The 19,523-nt window shown below is 44.5% G+C and overlaps 1 protein-coding gene across 7 annotated transcripts in view; it reads left to right on the plus strand.

The window, feature by feature from the left end:
* The window catches only part of EHBP1 (EH domain binding protein 1), a 367,326-nt gene that overhangs the window by 72,390 nt on the left and 275,413 nt on the right, over positions 1-19,523 (plus strand). For all 7 annotated transcript variants that reach the window (XM_084823020.1, XM_084823077.1, XM_084823002.1 and 4 more), the window contains exon 5: positions 8,192-8,245. In XM_084823020.1, coding sequence (XP_084679146.1) covers positions 8,192-8,245 — 54 coding nt within the window. The remainder of the gene's footprint in view (positions 1-8,191; positions 8,246-19,523) is intronic.

Consider the following 19,523-nt stretch of genomic DNA (forward strand, 5'->3'; position numbering starts at 1 on the left):
CTGTTGAAATGGTGTTGCTGGTAGGATTAGAGGGCAAGTCTGGGCTTCAGTTACTAATGAGAATGTTAAGTATAGCCTCTTAGCAGTCACAGTGGATACTTGAATACCCACTACTTAAAAGCTTAGGCAATCAGTCCATGAGCAGAACATTTTCATGATGTAGAAGCATCTGTATCCTTGGGAATAGTTAATATTATTTTTATGGTCGTGTACCCTATCTGGCCTATTTCTATACCCAAAGTGACAATCCTAGCACTGAGTGTTATAATGAGGCCTTCATAACCTCCAACATTTCACAGATAAAAGAGGGACATGCCTGTGAATTTCTCGTGGGCATGGCCAGGCAGCTCAGAGGGCATGGCCCACAATTCTAATTGTTGTTCAGTCGTTAAGTCGTGTCCGACTCTTCGTGACCCCATGGACCATAGCATGCCAGGCCTTCCTGTCCTCCGCTGTCTCCCAGAGTGTGCTCAAGTTCATATTCATTGCATCGGTGATGCTATCTAGCCATCTCATCCTCTGCCGTCCCCTTCTCCTTTTGCCTTCAATCTTTCCCAGCATCAGGGTCTTTTCCAGTGACTTTTCTCTTCGCATTAGGTGGCCAAAATATTTGAGCTTCAGCTTCAGTATCTGTCCTTCCAATGAGCAGTCAGGGTTGATTTCCTTTAGGATGGACTGATTTGACCTCCTTGCAGTCCAGGGAACTCGTAAGAGTCTTCTCCAGCACCACAGTTCGAAAGCATCAATTCTTCGGCGCTCAGCCTTCCTTATAGTCCAGTTCTCACAGCCATACATTTCTACTGGGAAAACCATAGCTTTGATTATATGAACCTTTGTCGGCAAGGTGATGTCTCTGCTTCTTACTGTGCTGTCTAGGTGTGCCATAGCTTTCCTCCCAAGGAGCAAGCGTCATTTAATTTCATGGCTACAGTCACCGTCTGCGGTGATCTTGGAGCCCAAGAAAGTAAAATCTGTCACTGCTTCCATTTCTTCCCCTTCTAAATGCCAGGAAGTGATGGGGCCAGATGCCATGATCTTCGTTTTTTTAATGTTGAGTTTCAAACCAGCTTTTGCACTCTCCTCTTTCACCCTCAACAAGAGGCTCTTTAGATCCTCTTCGCTTTCTGCCATTAGGGTGGTATCATTTGCGTATCTGAGGTTGTTGATAATTCTCCCGGCAATCTTAATTCCGACCTGTGATTCATCCATCCTGGCGTTCTTCATGATGTACTCTTCATATAAGTTAAATAAGCAGGGTGACAATATGCAGCCTTGTCGTACTCCTTTCCCAATTTTGAACCACTCGGTTATTCCATGTCTGGTTCTTACTGTTGCTTCTTGACCCTCGTACAGGTTTCTCAGGAGACAGGTAAAGTGGTCTGGAACTCCCATCTCTTTCAGGATTTGCCAGAGTTTGTTGTGATCCACACAATCAAAGGCTTTAGCGTAGTCAATGAAGCAGAAATGGACGTTTTTCTGGAATTCTCTTGCTTTCTCCATGATCCAGCGAATGTTGGCGATTTGATCTCTAGTTCCTCTGCCTCTCTCTTCAAAACCCAGCTTGTACTTCCTTCCGGTAGTTCTTGGTTCACATGCTGCTGAAGCCTAGCTTGTCGGATTTTGAGCATCACCTTGCTGGCATGTGAAATGAGTGCAATTGTACGGTAGTTTGAACACTCTTTGGCGTTGCCCTTCTTTGGAATTGGAATGTAAACTGACCTTTTCCAGTCTTGTGGCCACTGTTGAGTGTTCCAAATTTGTTGGCATATTGAGTGCAACACTTTAACAGCATCATCTTTTAGGATTTTAAATAGCTCAGCTGGAATACTGTCATGTCCACTAGCTTGGTTGTTCGTAATGCTTCCTAAGGCCCACTTAAGAAAAAGAAAATATGCTCATGGGGAGGGGATTGTAAACAGTGAGGTCAGACGGAAATTATTTAGAATCCCCCCCCCCCCGTGTGTATCTGTATACACTCATTCACCTGTAACTAGAGATAACACTTCATGCATTTGATGAAGTGGACACTAGTCCATGAAAAGTGTGTCCTTAAGGCAGGGATGGGCAACTTGTGGCCCTCCACATGTTTGGCCTATAACTCTTATAATCCCTTGCCATTGGCTATGCTGGCTAGGGATGATGGGAGTTGTAGGGCCAAAACATCTGGACTAGGACCACAAGTTGCCCACCCCCGCTTAAGGTGCCAAAAGACTTTTTGTTAGTTTTGCTTTAACAAACAAACACAATTATCCCTCTGGGAAAAACTGACAGTTTGTTTAAAGAAATGCCATCAAAAAAAGGTCCAACAACAATTTAAAGGGAACCAAGAATTTGCACTACACAAGAATGCACTTTACAGGCAAACTGTAGAATTCATACTTTTACAGTGCAATCCTATGTGTGTCTACCCAGAAGTAACTCTGTTGAGTTAAATGGGTTTTACTCCCAGTTAAGTGTATATAGCAGCCATCCCCAAACCTGGTACCCTCCAGATATATTGCCCTTCTCACTGGGAATGATAGAAGTTGTAGTCCAGCATATCTGGAGGGCACTAGGTTGGGGCAGGGAGCTGTAGAGGATTGCATCCTTGAACTATTTGGAAACTGTATCTGGAAGTCTAAAGTTTTGAGTTAGCATCACAAGTACAATACTTGCTTGGCTGAGTGTCAAACATAATTTTGAGGTGTAAAAGCTCTTCCCATTCTCACGTGGCATGAATCCGTGGCAGGAATATGACTGCCTCCCAGACAGACTGGATCTCTTCTCATTATTCCATGGCTCCTGAAACAGGTTCCAGAACTTAACAGTCCAAGGACAACAGGATAGCCTAGTCCAGGAGAAAGATCGTGCTAAATGCAGTTTCTCTTCCATTCCACTACACAAGCTATCAGTCAGAAGAAAACCCAATCTTGTTTTGCTAGATAAAGGAGAATTTGGTCAATGAATGGCTTCATTTGAACCAGGGTTCACCAGAATGGATATGAAGAGCTTGTTTTCCATGTTCTGGCTCAGCTTTCAAATTGTTAAGAAATAAAAAAGTAGGGTGCTTCTGGCCATATGCAGAAGATTTCCCACCACTCCCACTGGGTAAACACAAGCAGCCCACGATAGATTAAAGGTTATTACTTCTAGGTAAGGGCATATGTTTCTTAGGCACACTTAAACCCCAGCACCTTTATTTTCAGAATGTATGATGTTTTAGAAGTTCTAGAAACGCTGGTTAAAAGACAGTACTTTAGTACATGTGCAGAGTGCCATTATTTTATCACTAAATAATTATGATGATGATCTCATTAAAGATGAGAGCTTCCATGGCAGACAACAGTATTTATTTTTATTTATTATTAAATTTATTAATCGCCCATCTGGCTGGTCACCCAGCCACTCTGGGCGATGTACAACATACAATAAAAACAGTTTAAAACAATAAAATTCTACAATAAAAACATTTTCTAAAATACCCTAACCCACCCCAAATGCCTGCCTGAACAACAACGTTTTTAATGCATGACGGAAGCTCATTAAAGAGGGGGCATGACAGAGTTCCCTAGGGAGGGAGTTCCACAGAGTGCGGGCCACCACAGAAAAGGCCCTCTCCCTTGTCCCCACCAGTCTAGCTGTCCTAGCTGATGGGACAGAGAGAAGGCCATCCGAGGCTGATCTTGTTAAGCGGCCTGTCTGGTGTTGCTGGAGGCGCTCCTGAAGATAGGCTGGGCCGGAACCATATAGGGTTTTAAAGGTCAAAACCAACACGTTGAATTTGGCCTGGAAAACAACTGGTAACCAGTGCAACTCCTTCAGCACTGGAGTGATGTGATCTCGCTGGCGGCTGCCTTTAATCAGGCGAGCCGCCGCGTTCTGTACCAGCTGCAGTTTCTGAACCGTCTTCAAGGGTAACCCCACGTAGAGCGCATTACCGTAGTCTAAACGAGAGGAGACCAGGGCATGTACTACCGATGGGAGCAGATGGTCGGGAAGGAAGGGGCGTAGATGGAGTTGATACAGCGCTGTCCGGCTCACAGCTGACACCTGAGCCTCCATGGACAGCTGGGAGTCCAAAATGACCCCCAGGCTGCAGACCTGGTCTTTCAAGGGTAGCCGTACCCTATTCAACACCAGGTCAACATCCCCCAGCCTCCTCTTGTCTCCCACCAAAAGTACCTCGGTCTTGTCAGGGTTCAGCTTCAGCCTATTCCTCCCCATCCAGCCACTCACCATCTCCAGACATTTGGACAGGGATTCTACGGCCAACCTTGGTGAAGATTTAAACGAGAGGTAGAGCTGCGTGTCATCCGCATATTGATGACACTGCACCCCAAACCTCCTGATGATAGCCCCCAGCGGCTTCACATAGATGTTAAATAGCAACGGGGAGAGGATGGAACCCTGTGGCACCCCACAAGTAAGTGGCCACGGGTCCGAAACCCCCTCTCCCAGTGCTACCCTCTGGTACCTGCCAGAGAGGAAGGACCGGAACCACCGCAATACGGTGTCCCCAATGCCCAACCCCTCCAGGCGGTCCAGGAGGATACCGTGGTCAACGGTATCGAAAGCTGCTGAGAGGTCGAGGAGAACAAGGAAGGAGCGTTCACCCCTATCCAGAGTTCTCCTCGTATCATCTACCAAGGCGACCAAGGCCGTTTCTGTCCCATGCCCAGGCCTGAAGCCCGACTGAAATGGGTCTAGATAATCAGTTTCTTCCAAGTGTGCCTTCAACTGCACCGCCACCACCCGCTCAATCACCTTGCCCAAAAATGGCAGAGTTGAGATTGGGCGAAAGTTGTTCAAAACTTTAGGATCCAAGGAGGGCTTCTTTAAGAGCGGTCTTATCACTGCCTCCTTGAGGGCTGATGGCATCACTCCCTCCTCAAGGGAGGCGTTCACCACCGCCTTGATCCCCTCACCCAGTCTCTCTCTGCAGCTCATAATGAGCCAAGATGGGCAAGGATCAAGTAAGCAGGTGGTCGGCCGTACCGATGAAAGCACCTTGTCCACTTCATCAGGAGGAAGAAGCTGGAACCGATCTCACAAAACCGGTTTGCCACAGGCTGCCTCTTGCTCACTAACTGCATCCACAGCGTGCAGAGTAACACACCTAATCTGATCAATTTTATCAAGTGCCTTGCCAAGGCCTCACAGGAGGCCTTAGAATGCTCCAGTGGTTCCGGAGCCACAGGACCAACCAGGCTCCGGACCACTTGGAACAGCCTCCTGGGACAGCACTCTGCAGACGCGATGGAGGCAGCATAATATCCTTTTTTGCTGCCTTCACCGCCACGTGATAGGCTGAAGATACAGCTCTAGCCTGTGTCTGATCGTCTTTGGAGCGAGACTTCCGCCACCGGCGCTCTAGCCGTCTCACCTCCTGTTTCAGAGCTTGTAACCGCGGATTGAACCATGGTGCAGTCCGAGCCCTGTTCAGGGGGAGAGGGTGCTTCGGAGCCACCTGATCTAATGCCCCAGTGATTGCGGCATTCCATCCACCCACCAGGGTCTCGACCGAGTGGCCGTTGGCATACCCCAGAGAATCCCCAAGCGCGTTCAGGAATCCATTTGGATCCATAAGACGCCTGGGGCGGACCATTTTAATGGGTCCTCCACCCCTGCGGAGGGGTTGTGGAACCGAGAAGTCCAACGTCACCAGATAGTGATCTGACCATGACAAGGGGGCGGTGGATATACCCCCGACTTCCAGATCACTCCCCGCTTCTCCAGAAACAAACACAAGGTCTAGTGCATGATAATAATAGAAGTAGAAGATAATAAAACTTAATTTGCAGTAGAAGATAATAAAACTTAATTTGCACCAGGATCACCTCAGAACCCCCCTCAAAACTGCCAGAAATATGTAAAATAATAAAAACAACAGGAGGTTATGTGCAAAATGGCTTGGATCCTAAGAACCACAGAAGGGGACCTTCCTGTCTCCTCTTCCCCAGTGCAGCCTTCTCCACCCCAAAGAAGTTTCTGTGGAGTGTCAGAGCACCCTTCTGAACAGCATGGGAAGAGTATAAGAGGCTTTTGGGGAAGGGCAGAATAGCCCACAATCAGAGAGGCACCTTGTGCAGCACAGCTCCACTTGTGCAAGGTGCCGCTGCCCAATTTTAGCCCATTCCACCCACTCCCAGCAGCCTCTTATGCTGTTGAGGAGGGTCCCTCAGCCCTCTAGAGCAGTGTTCTTCACTGCAAGGCCAAAGGGCCACTGGCAGTTCCCAGTCACCTCAAGTGTGTCTGTCTGTCTGTCTATCTGTCTCATTCTTTCTCTCTGCTCAATCTCAGCAGGGGTTCTCTAGCCCTGCCTTCTTGGTTTTAGCAGTGGGCTAGCCACTGTGACCTGGGCTACCAGAGGAAGCTTTGAGGTTCATCAACTATATGTTTGCGGGGAGAGGGGGAATGCAGACACAATCAGCCAATTAGCTGTGCGGGGTAGAGGCCCCAAAGGCAAAGATCAGTGTGACTGGCTAGCTTCAGTGGTGCATCATGCAGGCACTGGAGGGGAAATGGAATGCGCTAGCGATGAGAGAGAGCAACATGGACCTACGCTGGGACATGTTGCAGCACTGAGCAGAGTAAAGCCCTCTCTCAGGGACAAGAAAAAGATCCGTCCCAGTCCAAGGACCAAATGAGCCTGTCAGAACTGCCTGGTGTCTTGGTGATTAAGTGATGAGACTTGGACAACATGGAGGGGGAGGGTGGAGAAACCCCCCACCCCAGTCCAGTCCACAGCATCAGCACTTGATGGCAGGGAGGGGGAAAGGAGGGCTCCCCCTTGGCCCAGGAAAGGCCCCCAGGCACCACCCTCTGTGGTGGTGCCTTGAGCCAAAGTGCCCCTGCTGGAAAAATAGTGAAGATCACTGCTCTAAAGAGACATTTAGGTGGGTGCAGGGGGAATGAAGGGGGTGAAAAAGCTCCTTTCCGTGAACTTCCTTACGCTCAAAGTTCTTAGAATCCAAGCCAATGCCTTTGCTTCACCAGTTATCTTATCCCAATTCAGACTTCTGTGACAGGAGGTGGGACTTTAGGGGGGGACCTAAGTCGTGGTACTTCTCCTTTAAATATTATATTGCAGAAGTCTCACAAGTTGGAATAAGAGTAGACAGGCAGGCGTGTGTGTGTGTGTCAAACTCAACATAATGTTAAGTGAGTTATTACATTTGATGTGCCATAGCGGCTGGGGGTGGGTACTGAACAGGATTAAGACCTTGGTGGGTGTGGAAGGAGAGTGCAACCCCCCCCCAAAAAAAAAAACTGGGAGACTTTTCTACCTGATGGTAAACCTTTTTTATAGTTTGAAAGCTTGCAAAATATTTTCCTAAGTACAGTGAATACAATTACAGTTGTTGGTTGCAATTCAGAGAAGCATGCAGGAAGGGTCCATCTGTGAAGCAGGGAACCTTCCTTCTTTAATTTGTTTCCTAAGCAACAGAGATATACATGTTGCATGGGAAGCTAATATTTATTTGTTTTTTTAAAATCTAGACTGCCCTTCAGTATTTCAGAGTGGTTTACAATAACTAAGTAAAACACAATAAAACCAGTAAATGGCTACGCTAAAAACAATCAGAGCAGGCAAAAATATTTAGATATTATCTGAATCTGTTTCAGGCCCAGTTCTGTCACTGAGATTGCCTTGGTCACCCTGTTGGATGACCTATGCCAGGAGAAGGACAGGGGGAGTATAAACCTGCTTAATCCTCCTAGACTACTCAGGGGCTTTCAATACCATCAACCACAGTATCCTTCTTAAGGCCGCCTGGCTGGAGATTAGAGGCTCCTTGCATCAGTGGCTCCGTTCTTACCTAGAAGGCCATTTTGAGAAGTTGGTGGTATATAATTTTATTTTTTATTCTGTTGTTCTGTGTCTCTTGTTTTGCTTCTGTTTAGTTCTGTGTTTTTACTTGTTTATCGGCATGGGAGCAGTAATGCTGAAAGGTAACCTACAAGCTTTTGAATAAACGAAAATAAGCTAAAGAAAAAAAATACATTTAGGCCCCCTGCAAGTTTCAAAAGGAACTTCTAATGGGTCAGTAGGACTTATGTGATATCATTATTTAATATAAAGACATAATCTTTACATTTCTGTGCCACTTTCCACGTTTGATAAGTGAAAAAAGTAAAAAAAAATGCAACAGAATTGGAGTTTTTGTATGTTGTTAAGAAATGCATTTTAAATGGTATTTCTGCCTTCCAGGATCCACATGCCGAGGAATTTGAAGACAAAGAGTGGACTTTTGTCATAGAAAATGTAAGTAAGAAATTTATTTTTGTTTGCAAGTACATGCAGACAGAACAGTTAGCCATTAACCAGGATAAGAAGCTTCTAATCTCCTGCCCTCATGCGAGGGGGGAGGGGGATCACTGCAGCCTGGAGCTTGAGTGATCCCTCCCTTTTGCTCATAGTAGCAAACCATAGATTGCTGTTGCCATCTGAACTGAATCATATTAATGCATTTCATTAACTCATAAGTCAGTTATTTTAACACTAATGTCTTTTTGTATGAACTGACTGGATTTACGTACACTTATTGGCAATACCACTATGAACACGTTTTGGTTTAGGGTTAAAAAATAAGAAAATGTGATTTTAAAAAACAATATTGAATTCAAGCCAAGAGCTATATAGAATGGCAATTTTCATGCATCTTCATTGAAATATATGGTGAGGTAATCTCTGATTACCTTACCATATATTTGGTGATAAAATCAATCCCAAAAGTTGTAATTAAAGCAAGAAACCTAAATAAATCATCAACATTACCTTCAAATCAACTTTGAGAGAAGTTGGAACATCTTTCTTAAGGCTGGTAGCGCCACACAGTGGTCAGAGAAGAAATTTACAATTTGTGGTTTAGGAAAATAAAAGTATCTTTGCATGTGGTGTGTGTGTGTGTGTGTGTGTTTTGCAGTTAGGTTGGTTTAATATCCAAATTGCCCAGACTCTGTGTGTGTGTCTTTGTGTGAGTGAGAGAGAGAGAGTTTCGTTTGTCACTAGAACATTATGTCCACTTTATTTGGTCTCTACATCCCAATATCAGTTGCTCCTTTTAGCAGGTCTCCTATTGCTGAACTGAATTGCTGGTTGAGAAGATGAAATATAGAATCAGATGATCACAGCAATTTTGGGAACATGTCCATATAGACAATTGCAGATTTCCTAGTTTGTAGTATTTGTGATATTTTTTAGTTTTCTCTGGACTGTGATACTGGTAGGTCAGGGGTGCTTATAAAAATGACACATGTTGAGCTAATAAATTGAAACCTGGCATCCTACGTGCTAAGTTCTACAAATGTGCCACATTTCAAACCGATCCAGTAAACTTTGCCACAAGTACGGCAAGTTTTAAAAGTACTGAAATGGACACATTTACCCCCTTTACTTCAACTTTTAAACAGACATATCATATATTTCAAATCTTGGTGAAAGCTACTGATGTACTTGATTCAGGCTTATTGAAGAAACAATCCTTCATTGGTTTGGTGAAGTTCTGAGCAGCAGTTCAAAAGTTAAGATTTCTTGCCCTATTCCTGCCCTATTAAAGCCTATGGTGGCAACTGCTAGCAAAGTTATACAGTGCATCCTCAGTTTCTTTCTGAAGGTAGAACTCTGCACGTACTGCAATGTTTGTAGAGGGAGTCTAGTGGATTCTATGTATAATGCCTATTTTTTAGTTGGATTGAGTCCCATGTGGTTACTTTTGAGTAAAAGAAGAGATAGTTACTAGCTACATGTGCAAAGTAATGTTTAGTTTGTCTCTCAGGGAATTGGCAGCAGGCGGCGAGGGGGAGCATAGAATACACGGGATACCCCTATCATCTTAAGCCTGTCTACTAGTACCCAGCCATGGGTGAGAATGTAACTATAGTCCTTAGCCTCTGACTCTCTGGCCTCACAGCTGCTGCTGGATGAATGTTCTGTGAGGCTATCTGGCTGCAGTTCTCTCCTCCTGTCTTCTCTAATTGATTTTTGAAATTTGCTCTCCCTGTGGTCTACTCAGTCTTTTTCTTCTCTCAAACTTCCACTCTCCTTCAGAACCGCCTGACCAAAAAGCTCCTCCTCAGAATCTCCCATAGCAGTTCCTCAGGGCCAAAAACGATGTTGTGCTCCAGGGGGCTACACTTTATATGATTACAAAAATTGAACGTATGTTAATCAATTCACATAACCATATGTCTGTTCATTCAACCCAGGTATAACTGTACGCATGATCTTATCCTGGCTTAAGTAGGACTCTAGTATCTGTGTACAAAATCTGTGCATGTAGACAGAAACTATTTTCAGGCATTTGCCTGAATGCATGAGGGTTTAAACTGTATAGGGGGTGGGTGGGGCCACACCTGCTGTGTGCTGAGAACTCCATCCCCACCCCCAGTCCTCGACCTTGCCATGTTGAGCATCAAGTTTGAAGGTGTGACCTACTTGCATTCACTTGAATGCAAACAGAACTCTCCATGCGATCGGGGACCCTGATGAAGCCCAGCGCGGTCAGGGACTGAGGGAGCGGGAACTAAGCCACACGGGGACATCATGGGTAGAGCCAGAGTGGGCAGTCCCCTCTCCCTACCGAGTTTAAGCCCTCGTGTGTGTTCTGACAGGGCGCTGGTAAAATCAGAATGTGTGTATTTAGCAAGAGAGGCAGCAAACTGCATGTGCTGACTTGCTAACTTCTTCCCTTGATATTTTAAACAAGCCATCGTGATCATTATACTACCGTATTTTAAACATTATGATTAATTTTTTAAAAAAACATTTTGCTGAGATCTAGGGGTTAGGAGAGAAAAGCTAGAGAGCCCAGAATGGTTGAATTAATTGGATTTTGTCAATAGCCAGTAAATAGGCTAAATTTGGTTGAGATTAATTTAGTGTTTGTTTTTAAATGTGGTGTTAGTGGCCCAGTCTCTTCAGGTCAGTGGCATCTTCTTACCAGCCATGCCGAGTGAGGTTCTCCTGGTAGCATTCTGACAGTAGGGGTGAGGTAGCAGGAAACTCATCAGAGACAAAAATTAGGTAATTTTAAAGGCGGAAGGAGTCACTCTGCCTGACAGAGAGATCATTGATGAAGAGGGGAGAAGGGAGAGGAAAAAAGGGTATGCTGCATTCCTGTGCAGGCTTACTCATACAGAAGCCTTTCTGAACATAGAGGGACATATATGTTGATTTGCGAACTAGCTGTTGTAGAGCTCTTCTATCAGTACTATGCCTATGCTAATACTTGTAAGGATTCTGAGCACAGAGTCTCCCATGCCACTAGTTAATGCTCAGGATCCTTGGCGTCATGGTCCCAGGTGTCATGCCGCCACTGAAGTCATCCTTGGAGGAGGAGCCAAAACCGTCAGAGCCAGTTGGCCCCTCGGGAGACCCTGGCACTAGCCAGGGCAGTCTGGGACCCTCAGGGGTGATGCCTTTGAATCTGCCTCTTAGAGAGGTGGAGAGTTCAGCTTCTGAGGCAGAGGAAGATGCTACCTAGCCTCTGAAAACGCCAGCGCCTTAAGGTCCATGATAGAATGGTTGCCAGGAGAAGGAGTGCTCTCATACTGAAGAGGACTACTCATGAGTTGGACCCTACTCATGTGGAGGACATCTGACAAACCTCTAACAGGAAGCAGCTGAGCACTGGGTGGGGCTCTAGTAGCTTTAGCTATATCAGCTCTCACTGGTAACTTGATTGCTGCTGGAGACAATGTCTCTGCTGGTTTCAGTATCTACTACTTTGTCTCTTGCGCCTTGCCATGGATGCTCTGTGCAACTGACTCTGGACTGTTTCTTGACCCTGCTTCTGAACTCAGTAATGTGCCTCACTAATCTAATGTGTTTGAGCTCTTGTATGTTACCTTGAGCACTCCTGCTGTTGCCTGATCCTTGTTGTCTGCCTGCAGGCTTGCTTTCTGACTTCTGTCTGGATTTTGACCTTAGCCTAAACCTCCTTGGACTGAAATCTGTGTGCCTGACCATTTGCTTGCCAAATTGACTGTTCTATTGCATTGCTCTCTGTATTTGCTTGCAAAGAGCCAGGACTCAGTCTAGAGCAGGAGACTTACAAATATTAGCTTTGTTGTTTTACTCTGGGCCCAATCCACCTTATGTTTCTGGGGAAGGAGTGGGAGGGAGAGAACTCAGCCTACCAAGCTCCTGCCTAGTTATGCACTGCTACATACCACACTACTTTGTGCAACGGTGTTTATAGTACACTGACATAATAACATACTTTGAGAGAGAGACACTAAAAAGGTGATTACATAGCAAGAGAGGTGGCAAATGGCACCTGACCATGTACCTGGCAGTCAGAACATTGGAGGACAGAGAGGGAAGAGGAAAGGAAAGGGAAATAAAGTCTTGAGATAAACTTTACTCAGAAGTAAACCCAATGCTTTTGAAAAAGGGATAGGGGGTTGGAATTGCAGCTGCTATAAACTAATCCTGTGCAGATTAAGAACATAAGAAAAGCCCTGCTGGATCAAACCAAAGACCTACCTAGTCTGGCATTCTGTTGGGACAGTGGCCAACCAGATGCCTAAGGGAAGTCCACAAACAGGGCAATAGCACCTTCTCGCTTGTGTTTCCCAGCAACTGGTGTAGAGAGGCATACTGTCTCTGATACTGGAGGTAGTATATAGCCTTCATGACTACTAACCACTGATAGCCTCCATGAAATTGTCTAATCTTTTAAAGCTGTCCAAGTTAGCAGCTGCCAATACTTAGCCAGTTCCAAAGTTTAACTATCCAATGTTATTGACAGGGCTGGACAAGTTATGTGAGTCACCTCCCAGCGCATATTTTCTTACTCAAATATAAGTTGCATTTCATTTAATGGACCTTGCTAGACAGTGTGCCAGTTTGCATGATCGAACAGCCCACTGTGGCTTATTTAAGCCATGGTGGGCTGGAGCACATGCTGGCATGTGCAGGTTTGCAGCTTTTTGTTACTCCTAATAAATGTTTTGCCCTATTATGCTTTTGATTTATTCTCATCAGTAAACATGGTGTGAGCAGTGGGCTCAACATCTCTGCAGAACCACTCCAAGAAGGCATGAGAACCGATTCAGAGTCAGATGAGGAAGAGGATGAAGGGGTTCTGGAGCTACAAAGGTTGCAGGAGATAGGGCAGAGTAATAGTGGCAGAGAGGAATCTTTCCAGATGCTGGCTAATCAATTGGATCAAACCCAGCCAGAGACCTGGGAATGCAAGATCTTACAGTGGGGGAAGAGTTGGGAGTGACGGACCCCAGAATCAGACGTCTGATAAGGAGGGAGGAGCAGCTTCAGGACATAAGGCATTCTAAAAGGTTGGCCACTGTCACATTCCTTCGTCCTCCCCCTTCGCAATCAACACACTCCAAGATACCAGGCTTCAGGCTCACTACTTTATTAGGGAAATGCAAATTCTAGGAAACGCACAATTACAAATACCAGTAGAGGAGCCGAAGTGGAAGTTAGGGAAGTTGCCGGCAGTTTGAACAAGAAGTTCCTGGCCAGACTAGCTTAGGGGGGATGACCCTCCCTTACAGTGGCTCCCCCCTATGTAGGCTATCACATATAGCCAAGTGGTGGAGCGTCTGAGCTCCGCCTCTAACTTTTCTCACTTCGTGCTGTGACAGAACCTAGCATCCCTCAAGTCATGCCCCTCACTCTCCTCCTCTCCCGAGACTTGGGTTCTCATGGAGGAGGAAGGGGGGGCCTTCAGGCTGAGCCATCTGTGTGCCAAGGACTTGGGAAGAAGGCTTTGCCATATCTGAGCTCACTAGGGAGGGAGCCTCCCCCTGTTCTGACTGTTCCCATTCTGAATCTGAGCTGCTAGCTATCTCCACATGCTCAGATTCATTCCTGACAGCCACTCAAAGGAGGTCCCTAGGGGAAGACCCTCCCAAGGGCGGCACTAGAAAAGCTACTCAGGTTTCGTACAGTCAGATGGCACCAGTTTTCATTGCAACTTCCTATCATAGTGTATTTATCAAAGGAAGGTTCTTGTAGTCTAATTAGTATTATGCAAAGCTGGCTAGAGAACTTAGGTCTGTGTTGCTGTATGCGGATTACGTCTGTAACCTGAAGTGCAGCTGATCTGGCTCTGGCTTGCAAAATCAAAGCTATTTTCTAAGATATAATCTTCACTGTGTGACTACAAAGATGACTGGAGGCTTGGCACTCGACACATGGCAACCTGCATTTATTTACAGAGGTGTACGCCTAAAAAAAAAAGTGTGCGTCTTGAAATAATTACTACCCTTAGTTAAGTATTTTTAATCCCATGTATTTTATAGATTGATTTGCAAGAAAGAAAATTCAAATACATTGGGGAGAGGGAGAGATTAACAACATGGTAATGATAAATTTCCTATTTAGAAACAAGAGAAATTCAATTATCAAAAACCCCACTGTTTTTTTTTAACCCTGCTGGACCCTGCATTATATTTAGGGGCAGTGATGGCGACAAAAAACCATCATCTTGCTGCCTCTGTTGAATCTTCTATCTCCCGCCCAGTGGTGCTGTTCAGAGTTGTCCAGGGGCGATTACATGCCAGCCCCAAGGACACTGTAGATCCCTTTGAGGCTCACTGTAATGCATTTGCTAGGCACTTCCAGGATAAGATCTCTTGCACCTGCCGGGACTTAGACTCCAGTGTTACAGCAGGTGAATCTGGTGATGTATCCAGAGCAAGCCTTGTCCTGCTGTCCTGAATGAGTTTCAGTTGGTACAGCTCGAGGACATTGACAAGGTACTTGGACAGGTTCGTGCAACCACTTCTGTACTGGATCCTTGCCCCTCTTGGCTTATAAGATCTGGCAGGGAAGGAACAGTTTGCTGGGCCAGGGAGGTGATTAATGCCTCCTTGTGAGAGGGAGTGGTCTCGAGCCGCCTCAAAGAGGCGGTAGTGAGACCACTCCTAAAGAAACCCTCCCTGGACCCGGAAAATCTTAATAATTTTAGGCCAGTGGCAAAATAGTAATTTTAGGCCAGGTTCCTTTCCTGGGCAAGGTTCTTGAGTAGGTGGTTGCTAACCAGCTCCAGACACTCTTGGATCAGACTGATTATCTAGCTCCATTTAAGTCAGGTTTCAGGCCAGGTTTTGGCATGGAAACAGCCTTGGTCGCTCTGTATGATGATCTATGTCGGGAGAGAGACAGGGGGAGTGTGGCCTTTTTCATTTTCCTTGATTTCTTGGTGGCTTTCAATACCATCGACCATGGTATCCTTCTAGGACGATTGTCTGAGCTGGGACTGGGAGGCACTGCATTGCAGTGGTTTCGCTCCTACTTGGAGGGTCAGCTCCAGAAGGTGGTGGTTGGGGAATATTGTTTGGCCCCGTGGATTCTCCAGTAGAGGGTTCCACAGGGGTCAGTTCTGTCCCCCATGCTATTTAACATCTACATGCTACACGCTATTTAACATCTACATGAAACTGTTGAGTGCGGTCACCTGGAGTTTGGGGGTGTATTGTCATCAGTATGCTGATGACATGCAGCTCTATTTCTCCTTTTCATCTTCTTCAGGTGAGGCTGTGGATGTGCTAAATCTGTGCCTGGCTGTGACAATGGACTGGATGAAGGCTACTAAACTGAAACTCAGTCCAAACAAGACTGAGATGCTGTTGGTGGGTGGTTCTTCTGACTGGGTGGAGGGTGTTCAACCTGTTCTGGATGGGGTTGCACTCCCCCTGAAGGAGCAGGTCCATAGCTTGGAGGTTCTCCTGGAACCATCTTTGTCACTTGATGCTCAGGTGGCCTCAGTGGCACGGAGTGCCTATTACCAACTTTGGTTGGTGGCCCAGCTACATCCCTATCTGGACTGGGATAACCTGGCTTCAGTTGTCTATGCTCTGGTAATCTCCACGTTAGATTACTGCAATGCACTCCATGTGGGGCTGCCACTTAAGACAGTTCAGAAGCTGCAGCTCATGCAAAATGTGGTGTCCAGATTGATAACGGGGACCAGAAGGTCAGAAGATATAAGACTGACTCTGGCCCGCTTGCACTGGCTGCCTGTATGTTTCTGAGCCCAATTGAAGGTGCTGGTTTTAACCTATAAAGCCTTACATGGCTTGGGACAACAATACCTGACGGAGGGCCTCTCCCGACACGAATCAACCTGTATACTATGCTCAACATCTAAGGCCCTCCTCCAGCTTCCTACACCAAGGGAAGCTCGGAAGAGGGCAACAAGGGACAGGGCCTTCTCGATGGTGGCCCCCAAATTATAGAACGATCTCCCCGACGAGGCCTGCCTGGTGCCAACATTGTTATCTTTTCGGTGCCAGGTTCAGACCTTACTCTTCTCCCATGCATTTGGAAGCATATGATAAGTTTTAATCAATCCTGGAATGTCTTATGGTTATGGTTGTTTGCTTTTGAGATTGTTTGAAGTTGTTTTGGATATATATTTCTTTTGTGTATAGTGTCTGTTCATGTGTTCTTTATGTAAACAGTTTTTAATCTCTGTATATTGTATTTTTAATGTTTTTAATCTTTGAAAACCGCCCAGAGAGCTTTGGCTATTGGGTAGTATAGAAATGTAATTAATAATAATAACAACAACAACTCACAGGAGGATTCCTCTAGCAATACAGTAAGGGTCAGGTACTTCATAAGGCAATATAGAACCAAGACACCATCTTTGCTTGCTCCAGTCACTCCATCCTCCCCATCTGGATTTGGGCCTGAAAGACTGAGTAAAAGTGTGGGTGGATGGAGAGTAAGTTGTTAGCAAGCATAATCTGTGACATTGCACAACATCATTACTAGTCACAGGGTACGTCTGTTGGCTTGGGCCAACACAAGGTAGCCTTCATTATGATAGCATTTTTTTATCAGTGTGAGGGAACGTGTGTGTGTATTCTATATTCTATGTGTAGAAAATTGGTGTGTCAAGGAAAAGGATTCTATTTAGCTATCTTCCTAATACGTTGTTTTTTATGAAGGCGTTTTTTCAGGCTGTACCTTCTATAGCCTGAAGTAGTTGAATCAAAGAAATACTTTTATCACTTCCTTCTGCTGAGTATAGGTAGGTAGGTACAAACAAATGTATACTGGCAGTTATGACAGGATACAAAAGAAGGTTCTATGATTTTTAATATCTCAGTCTGGTTGCCCCCTGTTTATGCCCAATTATATAGCAATACGTGAGTTATAAAGTTTGTCTCAGCCACCTTTGTGCTAAACTAAAACCTGCATGCTCTTTTATATATTCCCATTATTCTGGCTGTTAGAGCTTCAAAGTATTCTAAGAATGAACCATCTCCTGTTCTCCCACAATCAATTATTCCACAGTATAATTTTCATCATTAATCTTCCTTCATTCTTTTCTACCGATTTCATGCCATTTGTTTCTTGTGCCATACACTTGGTATATTACAAGAATAAATTCTAATAACAATTGTTTTTCCTTTTATGGGTTTTTAAAAATGGAATACAATGAGAGTGAATTTAAGAGTATGGGTCAAACTAGACATGAGGTTTACCATGCATTTGAATCCCATGTCTGAGATTCTTCTCTTCTTTTTTTAAAACTCTCAATAACCTCAGGACCCCAAATCTGCATTGGGACCACAGTGTGGGGGAAGTTTTTTTAACCCTTTCCCCCCCTCCCATCCTGTACCATTTTTCTGCTGAAAATCACCTATTCAAAGCTACTAATAGTATCAGATTACTTCAGCAGGAAAATAGCATGGGGGAAAGAGTTTTTTTTAAAGATTCCCTTGAGTAATGGCCCAAATCTGAACTGGGACCCTGCAGTGTTTCTATGAGTTTTTTAAAAAGGGGTAAATCCCAGTTATGGGATTCAAAGATGTTGTTAAGGTCCAGTCTAGTCTGACTATACGAATGTGATTAAGTGCAGTTATGTAGAGGCTTAAATGTATTTTTAAGATGTCATCACCATATAGCATTGTACTAGAAGTGGAGAACATGTGGAACATGACACAATTCTTGACCACTTTTGTTTGTTGTTTGGCCTTCACACTCATTCTTGTAGTCATCCTGTGCTATTTATTTTTGTGTATATACAATTTTGGATATTCCCTAATTTCGTTTGCCTTCTCTGTTTACAAGCTAGATTATTTTAGTGGACCAAATTAAGAAAAATGTATTTTTACTGAAGGATATTCTTCAAGAGCTTAACAGACTTTCTGATTAATCTTGTATTCATTTTTGCAGCGCATGGTAATATGACACTAGTAATATCTTTTGTATTTTCTTTTGGCCTTCCTTTATAATTCACCCCCTGCCCCCCCCCCACACACACGTGCACTTACATGCATGCATATCTATATTTATATAGATCTACTAACTTAGGAGACGATTTCATGCATCTAATGAAGTGGTCTCTAGACAATGATATGCCATGAGAGAGAGAGGGGGGGGGGGTGCCACAGGACTCTTTTATTGCTGTTTGGCTACTCCTTTGGAATGATCTTTCTCAGCCTTTGTTAGAAATAATTGTGATGATTTTTTAAAATTTGATGTATTAGGCTGCAGCCAAAGAAAGCTTTTAAAATGTTACAGAGGATGTCTACTCAAAAATAAGTAAATGGGACTTACTCTCAGGTAAGTTTGTATAGAATTGCAGCTCAGCTGTTGTTTTTTGTGGAACCAAAGACTAGTACAGCTAGCTCTTCAGTTACATATTTGGTTCCTAGTAGCTCATTTTGTATAAGAAAATGGTAACAGAGTAGTTATATCTGATAAGAGGACCACCATCTTGTAGATATATACTGTTTTTTGTAATGAATTTTATTTCTTTGTGGCATACACAGTTATTTCAAAAAGAAATTCAAGAGGTTTATTTACACTTAAAGAATACAAGCAGCTTACGTCCCCATCCCCCCCGCCTGAACTATATTTTTTAGCTTAAAATAAAAAATGTTTTTTTCCTAGAATTAAATATCTGCATTTAATACATTTAGAGCAAGAAGTTTGTAGTTCAGACATGCTTTTCTGGCCCTCTAATTCCCCTGTCACATTCTGCTGAATGTGATTATGTGAACTGTGACTGCTTGCCTGTGTAAATTAGCCTGGGTCTTCTGGTGTAGATATAGCTCAGAATTAAATGCTGCTTTGTCAGCCATCTCACTCTTGTTCTGCTTTAAATTTAATAGAAAATCAGAAAAGTGTGTGCAGTTTTTTTAATACAGCATTTGCTTACATTAAATATTTAGCACTTTGTTCTAGTTCAGAAATCTTGGAGATTAGGTTTTTGAAGCAAAACTCATAGCACATCTTCTCTTGTTTGCCTGATTTATTTATTTTTTATGAAGGGAGTGGCAGGAAGCCTTCTTTTGAATGTTGCGGTGACTGGACGTGATCCCTTGCATATGTCTTTCACATCTTTTAGTTGTTTTTTAGCCACATTTCAAGTTCAATGGGTATGCAAACAATGCAAAGAATGCCAACTAGGGAGAGTTCTGTCTGTCCCCCCCCCCCCCACACACACACACATACACGGTAGCTCATGAAAGTGAGAAACTGTCATTGCTTGCTTGGGATGGCCTGCGTGGGTAGATGCTGCACAAGCTTTTCCAGACAATGCTACAATTCA

Source organism: Heloderma suspectum, chromosome 1 (genome assembly GCF_057233095.1).
Source record: "Heloderma suspectum isolate Gila_16-S chromosome 1, 16-S_ref, whole genome shotgun sequence".
Classification (NCBI taxonomy): domain Eukaryota; kingdom Metazoa; phylum Chordata; class Lepidosauria; order Squamata; family Helodermatidae; genus Heloderma; species Heloderma suspectum.